Source organism: Cladophialophora bantiana, assembly GCF_000835475.1.
Source record: "Cladophialophora bantiana CBS 173.52 unplaced genomic scaffold supercont1.33, whole genome shotgun sequence".
NCBI lineage: Eukaryota > Fungi > Ascomycota > Eurotiomycetes > Chaetothyriales > Herpotrichiellaceae > Cladophialophora > Cladophialophora bantiana.
The window spans coordinates 48,742-63,782 of NW_015971607.1; the positions used below are offsets into that span (position 1 = coordinate 48,742).

The 15,041-nt window shown below is 51.7% G+C and overlaps 4 protein-coding genes across 4 annotated transcripts; all 4 read right to left on the reverse strand.

Annotated features, from left to right (window-relative positions):
• Nucleotides 1-930: 930 nt before the first annotated feature.
• On the reverse strand, nucleotides 931-3,692 carry Z519_12689 (uncharacterized protein; the record flags this gene model as incomplete). Its single annotated transcript, XM_016770394.1, has 2 exons — nucleotides 931-1,326; nucleotides 1,380-3,692. The coding sequence occupies 2 exons, from the start codon at nucleotides 3,690-3,692 to the stop codon at nucleotides 931-933; spliced, it is 2,709 nt and encodes a 902-aa protein (XP_016613372.1).
• Nucleotides 3,693-5,029: 1,337 nt separating this feature from the next.
• Z519_12690 (hydroxymethylglutaryl-CoA reductase (NADPH)) lies at nucleotides 5,030-8,631 on the reverse strand (the record flags this gene model as incomplete). The annotated part of the gene is made up of 3 exons (XM_016770395.1): nucleotides 5,030-5,399; nucleotides 5,452-8,225; nucleotides 8,296-8,631. 3 exons carry the CDS (start codon nucleotides 8,629-8,631, stop codon nucleotides 5,030-5,032), a joined length of 3,480 nt encoding a protein of 1,159 aa, XP_016613373.1.
• A 3,004-nt stretch (nucleotides 8,632-11,635) lies between these two features.
• Z519_12691 (uncharacterized protein) lies at nucleotides 11,636-12,481 on the reverse strand (the record flags this gene model as incomplete). The annotated part of the gene is made up of 2 exons (XM_016770396.1): nucleotides 11,636-12,233; nucleotides 12,303-12,481. 2 exons carry the CDS (start codon nucleotides 12,479-12,481, stop codon nucleotides 11,636-11,638), a joined length of 777 nt encoding a protein of 258 aa, XP_016613374.1.
• Nucleotides 12,482-12,872: 391 nt separating this feature from the next.
• On the reverse strand, nucleotides 12,873-14,621 carry Z519_12692 (uncharacterized protein; the record flags this gene model as incomplete). The annotated part of the gene is made up of 4 exons (XM_016770397.1): nucleotides 12,873-13,285; nucleotides 13,341-13,630; nucleotides 13,680-14,163; nucleotides 14,219-14,621. The coding sequence occupies 4 exons, from the start codon at nucleotides 14,619-14,621 to the stop codon at nucleotides 12,873-12,875; spliced, it is 1,590 nt and encodes a 529-aa protein (XP_016613375.1).
• Between the last annotated feature and the right edge of the window lie 420 nt (nucleotides 14,622-15,041).

The following is a 15,041-nucleotide window of genomic DNA, read 5'->3' on the forward strand; positions in this document are numbered from 1 at the left end:
GGGGTGATCTGCGCCTGCCGGCGTGCAGTGGTGAAGTGCAGTGAAGTACAGCGATGAACGGTGCCCGGAAGGTGGGAGGTGGCAAGGGCGGAAAGGGGCCTTTTCTCGGTAGTAGGGCAGTCGCGGGTCGTCACTGGGGAGTGGGAGTGGACACTAATCAGTTCACTGCACGTGATGGTCACTCAGGACGAGGTAAAAACCTAGGCGAAGCTGTACAGCAAAGATTCAGTCAGCCCACTTCACATGACCACACCCGAGCGAAGCCATCGTCTCCAACCCAGTGACTGCTCTGGCGGGCAGAGCTGCGACTCAGATGAAGTAACTCACCAGCTGGTCCAAAGCTACTGTTCGGACCAAAGCTCAAAGGAGAGATGGATATATGCGCCTGCTACCTGCTTGTAGCTTGTGCGACGAGAGCTGCTGGTACAGGCCAATGTCCCAATGTCAAATCCGCACGACCGAGGGAAGGAAATACCTAATCGTCAGCAGCACGTAGTGGGAATCCGCCGGGAATGCCGAAATATTGATACACAAAGTCTTATTGTACAACAGTATCCTGAAAGACGAGCTTGCAAGTCCAGTTGGAGATCGAGCCGAGAGCTGCTGATGGGGAAACAACAGCTGAAATACTCTCTGTACGGGGTACCCCTTACTCGATTCTTACCCAGCTCGACAGCTCGCCAGGTACCCACTGGCAGGAAAATTTGTCCTCGTCCCCCGCCAATCGGCTGTTGCGTGGTCAAGAGAAGAAAAAGGGGCTCGTGTTTGAGCCTACCGAGGACTGCACGGAGCACTTATACCTCTTGGTCTGGACATGCATTGCATTACTACCTCGCTGGGTGTCTTCTGATGATACATCTCTATATATCGCATGCAGGCCTACAACCGCAGGCCGCCTTCTTTTCCCTGCATAACGAGCGTGAGCGTACTTTAGCTAAAATCATCTTCGCCGCCTCTAGCAGGCCTGGCTTCAATAACCATCACCCTGGACACCAATTCCTTGGTCTCTCGCGCGATTTTAAAGGACAGAGGAGGAAGTTGCTGGAGAAATTCCTTGTTGTCGGGAGGTTCATTGTTTGCCTGCAACATTTGTTCGCGGCATTCTCGCAAATTGGCGACAATCGAGCCTGACTTCTCTTTCAAGATGGCTTGGTATGAGGATGGCTCGTTCCCTGTCCGGTCCACCGAGTTCACAATGTTTTCAATCGTGGCAGAAATTGTCGTCATATGATTTCGGATCGTGAGCATGGCATCGTCCTTCCGGATGGCATCGACCAGGGAGGTGATGGATTGAACTAATCCATCAGTCTGATCTTCCAGGTACATCTTTGTACTTCTCGTCAGCATCGTCAACCGCCCCCGTTTGCGTTTGGACTTACCTTGAGATCCTCTAGATCAGCCTCCTCCTGACTGGTTCCATACTCCGACTTTATTCCTAGTCCAGCGCCATTCACATAATTCGATCCATTACGTTGAAGAACTGATCCTGCCCGATTTGGCACATTCCTTGTCGCCGACGGCGTGCTCAGAGCGCTATAGATGCTTTCAACTTCACTCCGCCTCCTCAAAGTTTCGGCGATGTTAAAATACCCGTTGCTCTGTAGCGGTTCTAATGTCGGTTCATCGTCATCTTCCAGTTCCCCAGCGGGTGTAGGGCGAATCTTAACCGTGTGAAGCAGATCAACAACAGCTGCAGTTAAATGTGAAGCTGCGGCGTCCAGGAGACTGAGTGGAGAGAGTCCACTGGCCGAAGCGAAATTCTTCGAAGCTGTAATCAAGTTGTTGGCTGTAGCTGAGACCTTGGTTTTGAGCTTGGCCCGTCTCTTGCCCATTTCATCGTCCTTTTCTGTTGATGACCCGGCGTCGATATCTGACGTGATTCCGCGCACCGCCAACACCACAGTTTTCATATGGTCGAGTACAGCTGCGGGACTATCAGATCGGGCAATTTGGAGTAGCTCATCGATTGCGATCTGGAACTTCGTAACGTGAACGTCCTTGACCAATCCTTCCCGGTCTTGCAGAGCCATTGCGTGTTGACTGGCATCAGGGCGGGCAATGCTGAGCCCTAGCGAGCTTGCGCGGACACTACGAAGTTGCGCTTTGGCCTTCACATAACGGGCCTTCCAGCTCCTAACCTCTTCTTCGAGCTTTTGGACATCGACTCGCAGCTTCTCTTCTTGTTCAAGATTGCCCCCGCCTGATTCCGCCATAGCCCTCATCTCTTGCAGATATGCCTGACCCTGTCTGCTCACTTCGTCTGTCAACTGGCGTTGTTGCTCTAGCTGCTCTTGTAACACCCCATGGTCGTGATCCAATTTTAGGAATTTGGTCTTCCAAAGGACATTTTCGCCGCTGTAATATGGTTGCTCAACTCTGAGTTTTTCGATTTCCTGTTCGAGTGACTTGTTCAAGATTTCTGCCTGTTCAATCTTCCTCTCCAGATCCTGCTTTGTGACGGCCCACTCTTCGCTCTGTCTCTGCATCTGACGCAATTCCTCATCCTTCGATTCGAGGCTCAATTCCAAATTAGAGACTTTTTCTTGCAGGTCGGTCAAGCTCGGTAAGTTCGGTTTGCTATAATTCATGCTGACGAAACTCTGCGACGTCGCAGACGTATCCCTATCACTTTTTGGGCTCGTGAGAGAGCTTTCGAGACCGAAAGCATCGCTAGATCGATCGTATTTGGAATCTGTTGCTTGTGAATCGTCTTCGTCCTCGACCATCATACTTTTATTGGGCGTTATGGTGTTGCTCTGAAATTGCTTGGCCATTGGTCGTCCATAATCGTTAGGTGGAGGAGGATTGTCGAGCTGAGGAAGGCTGGACACTGATTCTTGCCTTTGAGGATAGTTTGGCGCGCCCGACGGCCCAAAGGACTGCGTTCTAGGCGGTGCGCCGAAGCCGTTGGGGACAGGAGGACCGTCTCTGGATGAGGCCGCTGGACCTCTGGATTGTGAACGGGCACTGTCTCTTCTTCCTCCATCCGGTCTCGCAAATTGTGGAAATCTGCGTTCCAACTCGCAAAAGACGTCGGTCGAAAGGTCACGAAACCTGGGGGCTTGCAGCGACGACAGCTTTTGCCTGGCCTGGTTTCGCTTTTCGTGAAAATCGGGTCGTGGTTGTAGAAAAGGAGGAACGATTTGTTGACGCGGTGGGCGGCCAGGAAGGGGGGTTGAAGCTTGTCTCCTTTGCAACTCGTCAAAGACATCGGTGCTCAGTTCGTGGAATTGAACGGGTGATAGTCGCAGCAGCTTATCTCGAGCCTTGTTAGGGCGAGGCGGAGCCTGAGCACTGCCCTTGAGGAACCCCTTCAAAATAGTATAGTGTTGAAACAACTCTGCCTCCATCCTGCGGTATTTTCTGCTTTGCTCGTCCGAAATAGTACCGTCGCTGGAGCGGGAATTGGCAATGGATCCGGCGCGCGAGGACCCCCGCGAACCGGATTCGGACGGACGACGTTGTCCCATTGCATCCAGCGACGGGGGAGCGAAGTTCATGCCGCCATTCGGGGGAGGAGGGCGCATCGATGGCTGAGGTTTGGAGGGAGTAAAGTCGTCTCCTGGAGGATTCAGAGGCAGCGTAGAGAACGGCCCATCGTTCCTAGGCAATTGATTGTAATTGTTGACACCAGACCATTCACTCGTCGTCGAGACCGGCGACAATTCGGGACCTCGAGAGAGGGGTGGCATGGTGGCCTGCATACTGTGAGTTCATCTACTGGAGTTCGTAAGAATGTGGAGGGATGCCGGCAGGGAGCAGAGGTCTCTTTGTTTCTTTTGACCAATCCGCGCCAGTTGAACGGAAAAGGTATGTGACGCAGGAATCGTCGGAGGATGGGCAGCGGTGCAGCCGGTCAAGGAGCGGACGAGAGCAAATGGCCAATGCGCAGGCGCGACCGGAATTGGTGCACTCTGGGATGCTGTAGCCTCCAAAAGATGATCCGGACTGTCCAGCAGACGGCCATGTGAGTAAATAAACGAGTGTGGTGGAATCAATGATTGAGAAGGGAGAGAGTAGTGAAGATGGCAATGAGAGTGCGAATTGGGCTAGGAAAAGAGGGAGTTCTGCGCAGCTCGGCGGGTGGGTGACTGGTGTTGCAATAGTGCATCGCTCGTGGAAATGCAAGCTCGACAGGGGGCTGGGGCCATGAGACGCGCCCAAGAGGCACCTAAGGTACACCCAAAAAGCACCCAAGAGGTACTCACCGCCACCGAAGAGGCGCCCATCGTGGTAATCCCATTTTGTTTCTATGAGACTCCATGTTTGTTGACAGATCATTGCCATTGTAGACACCTGGTTCAACCGCCCACAGCTCTCCCATTTTCAATGCTCACAACGCCTTACGATCTATCTTGTTGTCTCTTGCTTGTTCTCCCTCTAATGCAGAACATACCTGCGTCAGGGGGTCACCGATTTCTTACCCTTCTTCCTACCCCCTTACTCCGTATGGATCCAAATATCATGCATGTCCACCGCCCTGGCGCACTATTGTGGACCGCCACCATCGAGAAACTCACGCCTAGGTGACTTCTCAGTGGTCACTTTCTGGTTTCCGTCCCCATCATGTCGATATTCTCCAGGAACCACAGATGCCAATTGAACTACAAACAACCTGTCTGGGAGCGCTGCCTTGCCGCATGAACGGCGCCACAAGGCCCTGATCCAACAGCTTACCAAGTGCGCCATCAAGTGCCCCATCGAGTGCCGTCCTCCGAGAACAAGTACATAGCTTTGTCCACGGTTGGTTCTGTTTGGTCCAGATGGATTCTTACAGAACTCTCGTGACGATTGCTCTTCCTACTCTATTTGGTGTACTCCATATGTTGTACAGAGCTGTCACTGCATCGTGCTCTCCATAGCACCGGCATTCAGCCATTTCACCTTCTCCCTTGTCGTTGATCATTATGAACCATTGGTAACCACTCAATGGCAGGCCAGTACCAGGACCACCTCACAACGCCCTTTGAGGTAGATCGTCAATATATACAATATTGTTCATTTGTACACCGTTTTCACCCAACTCTTTTCATCTTCCATTCGTCATTTTAAGGGATGAAGGTATAGTTGGTCCGTTTTGCGCGCGAAGAAAAGGCTCAACTGCAGCCGACACGGGTGTAGTTGCCCGCGTGGGCACCGTGCTCCGATTGTGTGCCATGTGTGCCTTGACCAAATGGCCTGCAGCAAGGGCGCTGCAGAGACTGAGCTCCCCAGCGAGTACTCCGGCTGCGATGATTCTGGCCAATTTGCGAGCATTGTCGCCCGGGTTTGTTGGATGGGCTCCTCGAACTCCGAGCATTTCGAGCATCGAAGATTGTGCTTCGAGAATGGTTCCTCCACCGATTGTGCCAACCTCAATCGAAGGCATTGACACACTGATTTGGAGACTTCCGTTGTTGCTAGTCAAGGTCAGTAATTGCCCCTTGCTTGGTCCAAACATCGTCCACTTACTTCTTCATTATCGTGATGCAGTTGGCGCTTTCGACGTTTTGCGCCGGGTCTTGGCCTGTGGCCAGGAACATGGCGGTCACAATGTTTGAGGCGTGAGCATTAAAGCCTCCAATACTGCCCGCCATTGCACTGCCAATCAGATTTTTCGCCACGTTGAGTTCCACAAGCGCATTCACATCACTCTTGAGAACATTGCGTACCACATCTCCTGGAATGATGGCCTCTGCAACCACGGCTTTCCCCCTTCCGTCAATCCAGTTTACCGCCGCAGGTTTCTTGTCGGTGCAGAAGTTCCCAGACACGGATATCGTCGCCATGTCATCAAACCCGCACTCGGTGGCCATCACCGAAAGGGCCTTTTCAACGCCTTTAGAAATCATGTTCATGCCCATGGCATCCCCGGTCGTCGTCTTAAATCTGATGTAAAGATACGTTCCCGCCAAAGCCGTCTTCATTGACTGCAATCGAGCAAATCGGCTGGTAGAATTGAACGCTTCGCGCATTCTCCGCTGGCCTTCTTCCGAATCAAGCCACACTTTTGCTTCACCAGCTCGAGCCAAAGTAGGAAAGCCAACACATGGCCCTCGAGTCATTCCATCGCCGGTAACCACGGTGACGGCACCGCCACCAGCATTGATAGCTTTGCACCCTCGACTCGTGCTTGCCACAAGTACACCTTCAGTAGTGGCCATGGGCAAAAAGTAGCTGTCCCCGTCTATGATCAGCGGACCAGCAACCCCCAGGGGCAGAGGCAGGTATCCAATGACGTTTTCACAGCATGCGCCATGGACGAGTTCGTAGTTATAGTCCTTGTATGGAGTCTTGGAGGTCTCCAGAATAGACGCAAAATTTTTGGTCGCTCGCGTCCGCGACACGACTGCTCTGCGGACTTTGACCGCTCGAATGAATGCTTCACCTCTGGTCATGACTTCGGGGTTTTCTAGTGTCTTCTCGATGGCATAACCTGGAATCTTGCCTCTCAGGGACAAGTCAATCAGCTCCTCATCTGTCAGATAGGCGGCCTTCTTGTCTTTGAGCATCTGCTCACACTCTGCTTGTGACCTCCCCGAGCTGCTCCCCGAGCTGCTCCCCGAGTGGTGCAGAATTTCGAGGCTTGCTTTTCGAGGCTTTGGAGTCAGAGGCAGCTCGAGTTGAGGCGGTTTGGAGGCTGCTGGTGAGCTTGTCGCAGACTGCGGTTCCTTGAGACTCCAGCGGGCAGCGTTGAACAGATATCCGTTCAGAATCAAACTGAGAGTGAGAGCAATCAAAACCCATTTGCTAAGCACGGGGTCTTCAAGACTGCTGAGGACCCCTTCAATCACTCTTCCACCGACTACATTGAGGAACTGGTCCGTGTACTCGTAATCAAAGAACCCGATATCATCTGGCGATTCAGAATGGCGAATCGTAGGATAGTCGAGTTCGTATTTAATGGGCGGTAAAACAGTGACATAGGTATCGAACTTTTGACTTTTTGCAGCCACGTATATGGCGTCCAAGCCATTTTCCGCCACTTTGAAAGGGTCGATGGGAGCAGGAGTCAAAACGCTTGGCATAGCAGCACCAGGCGCTTTAATACTTCGGGCGGTTCGGAAAGGTATTGTGCACAGATTGATCACGTTGATAATGACAAACCCAGTAACCATCCAGATTTTGAACTTGGGCACGCTGCTGGCCTTGATCTTCTGCCCAAAAATGTTGAATGCACCTGCTTGATTTGATTGTCCGCTGGGCCAGTCATTGTTTGTGGCCACATCTTCGGCGACACGTTGATTTATTCCATCTTCTTCCAGTGCTTTGCGGAGGGCAACGTGTCGTTTAATGCGATTGATTTCCAGCTTAATGCAGAGGATGGTCGTATAGAAAGTAAAAAGCAGAAGACAGTCAAACACCAAGATCCATGCGGCCAAGAAGCAGAACTGTCTGAGGCCACCTTGGATCCCCGAAGCCGCACCCAAGATTAGAATTGCGATTTCAATGGCGTAGTCCCGGACAATATCGAACCCTGTTTCCTTCACGGCGATCTGAATAGCATCTTGAATGGAGTTCGGGGCATTTGGGCCAGATACCGGACCACTAGATCTGCCGTTCGCGGATCTGTTCTCCAGACTGCGCCGGTTCGTATCGTAAGATGCAGATAAAACGGCCTTGGTGAGGATGATGGACTTTTCAAACCCAATTGTAACCACCAGAAACGGCAAGCCTTCAGACAGTAGAACCATGTTGATTGACACTCCAAGTTTGGTTGTGGTCACCAATCCGAACAGAAATGCAAAAAGGCTGGAGAATAAGACCGATATCGCCAGCCAGGCATTCGAACCGAGGCGTTTCATCGACAGGAAAAGGGATATAAAGGTGAGGTGCATCGACAAGTAACCAAGCGACATGATGATGATGTCCAAGGTTTCGGCATGTTTCAGTAGATCGACAAAGGAGCTCCACCCTTCACTCAGCCATGTTCGATAGGCACCACGTGGGCCATTTCCATTCAAGCGGACAGCTTTCATGGTCCAAGACGGGTGGCTTTGATCGTCTGACGCCGCATGTTGGGCAGGGAGCTCCTGGACGGCGAGGAGGAAATCAGGAAGCTCCGAGAAGGAGGTGTAGAAGGCAAGAGAGGTGTCGTGAGATATAGGTGAGAGCAAGTTTGAAGTGGTCGGGACGCAGGCGGCGGAGACATTGGATGGTATAGGAATTGCATTGGCTTCGGGAGCCAACTGAGACGAGGAAGAATCAGGGAATACGAAGGTCGTCAAGGCATAATGGTTGGAGCCCTGCATATACAAGTACCCAATATCAGTATCGGCAGTGTCTCGGTGGTAAGCTTGGTGGAGATAGACGTACCAAAGGCCTAAGGGGAACAGTGGAATCGTCAGGGAACTGCCATTTCCACGCGGTCCGGTCGGACAATTCCAATGTCCTGCTTCCTTGCAATAACGCTTCCACATCTACTCTTCCATTGTGCTGCAGAGATTTAATGCCACTATCGAACAAGCTCTCTTGCAGCAGACCGACATACGATGTACTTGCAAACAAAGCAATAGCAACAACGGTGTGGATCGGGTGTTGGCAGGCCAAATTGGAGACAGCAAGGAGGTTGGAAGTGACAGTGCGATTGAGCCAGCTGTCGCTTTTGCCCAGGGAGCGCAATTGTTTCGGGAGGAGGTTGGAACCACGCATGTTGTGAGGGAGAAAGTAGGTGTGGTCGGAGACGACAGGGAACGTGGAACGAGGGAGAAATGCCGACGTCTATCTTTCCATGCTCGGGAGGGCCGCACAAATCCTAAATGTCACATTGTGAGTTGCACGCAACAAAGACAAAGAAAAGAGAAAGAAAGGTCGTGCGCCTCAAGTGGCGGTCAAGGGTGTGAGATGTCGAGGAGGCGGCGGCATACCAATGTAGTTAGAGAAGTAGCCCGTAGAGACCTTCAACGACGTGGTCGAGAGCGTGTGCAAGCGAGTGTTACAAACAGGTCACTCGGCAGCGAAGGGGAGAGTCAAGAGAGAGGTATAGCGGAGAAGGCGAGAGGAAGAGAGAAGCATAGATGTTTTTGGGGAATTGAAGCAATGCAGCAGACCAGCCATGGATCTGTCCGGTGCCTTGCCTCGTAAAATTTCCAACAGGTTATTTGGGGGTCCAAGGGGGGGTTGTGTCCGCTCTCCTATGGCTCATTAGGCGGCGGTCTGGCTACTAGGCTTCCTCAGTGGGGGGCTCTTAGGGGGGGTCTGTTTTGGGGGGTCGACCCATTCAGCTAGACTAACGAACTATCAGTCATTATTGGGTCGCTTCTTCACCCGTCTTCACCCTTCACCGCCACAGCTGTGAGGCCAGCGGCTCTAATAGCTCTGATTGGAGGGCTATTCCCTTCCGCCTGTGGGCCGATTCGGCATCTCACATTCTCCTTGTTGCTCTAAAAAGTCGTGACGTCCAGCAGAAAGGCTGGACGGAATCTGTACTTGGTACTACGAGGTACTTCGTACCTGCAGCAAACGTTACCCTGCTGTGTCGCGGACCGGTCTTCCAGAACTTGAATACTGCATAGATCTGCGTATTCTGAACAGACTGCTACTCCCGCCATGCTATCTATCCTCGTTATCGTTATCTTCTTCCTTAGGTCGTCTTCTAATTATCCCAATCCGCACCAGCGTAACGTCCAAGATTGCGGTTCCTCCTCTAATCTCGTCTCTATTCAACAGCAATGATTACCCGACAGAAGCAGTGTTCGTAGCCCATGTTGCAGTCTCCCTTAACAGAGCAAAACTCTACATGAGCGACTCGTAGGATCGATAGGGGAAACTTGGCTCTGCCGAGATGGGTGAAATCTTGAAATTTTATGTACTTCAGACGCATTTTAATTGTTTGCCATACAATATCAACCCGCTTATACCTAGTAGGTTTGTTTGGGGCGCAGTCTGTGTGGTTGGTCAGATCTGTCTGCCTGTTTAAAAGCATGTCCCGTGCACCAAATCTTTGGTGGTGGGTATGTTGATAAGGAGCTTCTGCCAGAGTTCCTTTCTTGATGCTCGAATCGCGACTTCTGCCTGCTCGTGTACTCTCCTTCAATACGAGGCCGGTAATTGGTCAAGAAAATTGGTTAAAAAGAACCAGGTGCGAGCCCAGAGGGACTTTGCGGAAGGTGTTCCCTCTCTCAGGCACTTGAAAAGGATAAAAACGTGACATTCTTTCTCTCTCCTGTGTTTTTCATCTGTCCTAGTTTCTAGCTGAAGACGGTGACAGGATCTTGGCTCCTTTCTCTATTTCGGCAGAATCCCTTTCCCCACTTCTCAGAACGCCTGCCTCAGCTTGTACAGTTTGTCATGGGGTGATATCACCCCAGGTGGCTCTCTGAAGTCCCACGGATTTCACGGTTAGAGCAAGCCAGTGATGAGGGGAACCCAACCCCGGAGCAAAGCGAATTCGCGTCAAACTGCAATATCACCTTTGCCCGAGCAAGGAAAGATATGGCTGGTGACCCCCAGTCACTCGGGATGGCTCTGGACGAAGAGATGTTCGCCTCGCTGTCACCGCTTAACATGGCTTTAGGTGTATGAAAATCCGTTCGGGGCCGGTGATGGCGACGTTCAACATTGCTGAGCTCGTCCAAGAGTATATATACCAAATAAACACCATGTTGTCTGTGCTCATTGCTCTTTCGACCGTAAGCACAAAAATACGGGCACCAACAGCGAGATGACACTCAAGACATGCATCCTCCGTCATCCATTGTCCAACATGCCTTCTAAGGTTCAAGGTGCGCAGTTCGCGCAAGCGCGCCGCGACGAGGAGAACATTGCCCGGGACGAGGTGTAGAGGCTCATCCCTCGACGTTATTTCAACAACCTGTCGGAGGGCTAGATGAAAATTAGCCCATTAACAAAGACAATTAAAGGTGTTATTGCATTCCTCTGTGATACTGCATCCCTCTGTGACACTGGTCACAGTAGTGACAGTGAGGGGAACTAGGCTAATGCTTCAACATCAAGTAGTGCTGCCCAACACAATTCACAGGCGTGCGCCTGCTTTATCCGGATTCGCTGTACCCATAGCTGACTATCGTCTTCATAGAGTAGCCAGAACTTTGGTCCGGTGCGGACAGAGAAACCACCACGACTCCGCAGCAATACGGAGCTGCATGCTTTGCAATAGGCAATGACAAGGTTTGCACAGGTCATACAAACTCGTGCAATAGAGCAACGAGCTCAGCCGGAGGAACTGAAGCAGCTGATCGACGGGGCGAATGATGGATTGGTGCGGCATTATCCAGAAGGTCGAGGGAAGAGCAAAGTAGTTAACAGGGATGATGTCGGCCCGACGTACTCGTTTGGATAGGTGATCAGACAGGCTCTTTTCGCGTTTGCCGCTCGACTGCTCCTTCGATCGCCGCCACGCAGGGTACAGATTCAGTCCACCAATGTTTTGCCGGCGACGTCCATGATACGCCCAATGTCGATAGCAGCCAACCAATCGCAACATTCAATGAGGACAGTCTCTAACGACAGGTATCATATATTCAGCATTCGTATGACCAGGTCCCCACGCCCCCCGGTCCTCCATTCTCAAGTGTAGAATGACTCCGTCCCTGCTCGAGTCGAGTTCGGCCGTCCTAACCTCCATCATACGAAAAGGCAAGGGCTTGGGGTTCATATCACAAACCCCTCAATGTGCCGTCTCCTCGAGGCAAAATCACCTCCGGCTCCTCATGACCTTGACGCCATACTTCCTCACCACGTCCTCCATCTTCCTCCTCACCTCTTTACACCCATCCACGCCGGTAGCCAGCATGGCTTCCACCTTCCCGCTACCAGCCGCAATCTCCACGCGCGACTCCATCATCAGCACCGACACTTTGTCCTCGTGCTTCTCGCCGCCAGAAACCGTCGCAATTGTAAGAAATGCCAATTCTTGCTCTTCTGCATTATTTAAATCCAACACCGGCTCCGCTTTTGCCTTTGAATCGTCTGTAGGAACAATAACTCCGCAGCTCACGGCGGCGAGGATGCTCGGCATAGGCACCCCGGCATCGACCAATGCCAAGCTTGCAGCATTCAGACAGGCGACGAGCAACCCTCCATCGAGGCTCAAGACGTGTAATGAGATCGTTATCAGGGAGCGCGGGTACAAATGTGTAAACAGGTGAGATTGAAATGATGAGGATATTGTGGACTGGAGTTCTTGGATTTGTTTGTCGCTGCGGGTTCGCCGGCGGCGGTCCATGGCTGCAAATGGTGCAACGTTCAAGTCGGTTTCGACAACGGCATTGTTATTGTCGCGTTGGCCTCGTCTACAAGGAGGTGGATGTTAGCGATTGGCTCCCTGGCGGCGAATGTTTTTCCTAGGAATTCAATCACACCCTTCTCTCGGCCCGGACACGGTACACAGGACCACTGTGTTACCCATAGTGACCATACTGGAACCATCACTGGAGGGTTGGGATGAGATTGAGACAGTCATGCGCCGCAGCTCGTTCCATCGTCGGCCATCCTGTCTGAGCAGGGTTTGCGAGTAAGTCGAGATTGTGTCGAGAGGCATTCTTTGGAACGTCGTCAAAGAACGAGGCTAAAAAGATGTTAGCGGTAGATGAGACGATTTGTTGCAAGACTCGACAAGATCAGTACATAATTCATAGCAGCGCAGGATGGGGGAGTGAGATTTGCGGTTAAATCTAGGGCCAAAGCCATCATTGGCGGAAGCCTTTTCCTTCTCCGCAAAGGGCAGCGCAATATTACGGGCAAGCAAAGAAGCCAATAGGGTCACGCATCCACTGCATATCAAAAAGTCCTCGGTAGTATGCAGTAGCGACTAAAGCACAATCCACTGCATTGCTACGGAGTAGATATCTCTCGGACACAACTTTCAGTTCCGGACAATCTATGTAGGCCCCCATAATCATGAGAAAGATCGGCCATCTCGCTGAAGTGGTTCATGCTTGGTCGTCTCTCAACTCCTCTACATGCATTGTCTGTCCAATGTTCTTCCTCTCCGTCAAATCCTTACCCATCGCTTCCGCCGCATAACTTTCCACGCCAGTACAAACGTAAGTCTTGAATTTTTTTGCCGGCAACCTCGCCTCAAACATCTCATGGATCTCCTCCAACGTACGGTCTCGTGTCTCGGGCAAGAAGAAATAAGTGAAGATAACACAAATCATGTTGCTTCCGAACCAGATATATCCGTATTTGGCACTCCAGCCAAGTTTGGCCGGGTTGATGAAGTACGGGGCGGTGAATGTTCCAAGCCAGTTGCCCAAAAAGTTCAATGCCGTTGCCAGGCCGAATGTAAATGCGCGGAGCTGATTGTTTACGTACTCGCCACCGAGAAGCCAGGCATATGGAGCTTGAAGGTCGTCAGCTTTGATCTAGATGAAACTCGACCGGAAAACAAAACAAACCGTAGGCAACATAGAAGAAGGTGAAGAGAGAGATGAATGCAACAACCACTTTTCCTGTCGACTCGCTTCCCGGACTCGCGCTCCACGCAATCGCCGGGATCAGCTGGCAGATGGCGCAGGCTGTGATGCCGATCAACATGACCATGCGCCGATCGATCAGTCGTACGAAGAAGAAGCTGACCAGCACGCCTATCAAGCCCGTACAAGTGACCATGATCGAATAGGCGAATGGGTTCTTGACGCCTGCAATCTGAAGGAAAAACGTGGTGTATATATTGATCCAGCTTGATCTGTTCCTGCTTCAGCATTGCCTTGAGCATGGAGGGACGGAGCGCTTACCCGTTAGCTGAATGAAAACACACGACAGCAATTGAAAGGAGAGTCCTCCGCAAGTTCGTACCTCGCCACATCTCCAAGAACACGGCTTTCTTGTTCTGCTCCAATTGTTCTCTGGTCGATTGTCGGATTTCATTCAACTCGGCCCGGAACTCGAGTTCATCGATTTTTGAGTTTCGAAGTCTCCGTAACGCCGCCTCAGCAGCTTCCTCTTTGCGCTGGACCATCAACCATCTTGGCGACTCGGGTGCAAAGAGAAAGAGAAGGATGGACTGTAGAGTCGGGGCAACAAAAAAGATTGCCAAAGGGATCTGATAGGCGTTCCGGCCGGTCATGATATGTGTCCCAAAGTCAACGCTTGCTCCAACAATGGACCCAATGGAAAGCATGACTTGATACACAGCAAAAGCAATGCCACGCAAGTGTGCCGGAGCGGCCTCGTGAACGTAGAGCTGGGCGAATGTGAGAAACCAGCCGACAGATATACCTGAGAAAGAGTTAGTGGGAGATACACCGAAAGTAAGAGGTCCCCAAAAGCCCACCCAAGATGAGACGGGCAACATAAAGAGCCGCCTTGCTGGTTGTTCCCAGTTGGATGCTGGTAGCAACGAAGTTGAGAATCGTGGCCGCCCAGAGGCCCTGCCTTCTCCCAAATCTCGCGCTGAAGGGCCCCACTAGCAGTGACGAGACAAAAGTGCCAATGGTCATCAACGAGGAAATGAGTTGCTGGACAGTAGGGTCAATGTTCCATCTGCCCAGGTCCTCCGAGTAGTAGCCGAAGACCTCGAGGAAACCAGGCATTGAAAGGAATCCACCAACGAGTGCGTAATCAAGGCCATATTGGAACGTGGACAACGTCGCCACGACACATATGGCGAGACATTTCGTGTGACTTAGCACATCGAGCTTGAGTGGGTTGGCGGATATAGGAGCACTGCCTACCATGTTGGCGAAGGTCCGTCTCAGGTCTGGTCGTGATTCTGCTTCCTAGGGTTGAGATATCTGCCTTGAAAATTGAATGTTGGTCTGGTTGCCGATCAAAAACTCCTGCACCAGCAGACACCAAGAGCTGCACAACCTCCTGGCGGGGAGCGAGAGCTGTAGTAGATATACAGCATGGCCGACCGTGGTGTCTGAGGAACGTTGCCGAAACCCCTGCCACAACTGCCCATTGGAGCAGGCATGAACTTGGTGGGTTGCAGAATATGGAGTAGTATGGAGAAGGATTTGCGGAGGAGGTCTGGTCCACAAATCACCAAGTCACCCACCTTCAAACCAACTCGTTCAACATCAAGCTCGCGGGGAATGACCGGGTTAGCTCCTTGGTATAGTCGTCGAAGCCTTGCGGCATTTCAGACGATCCCA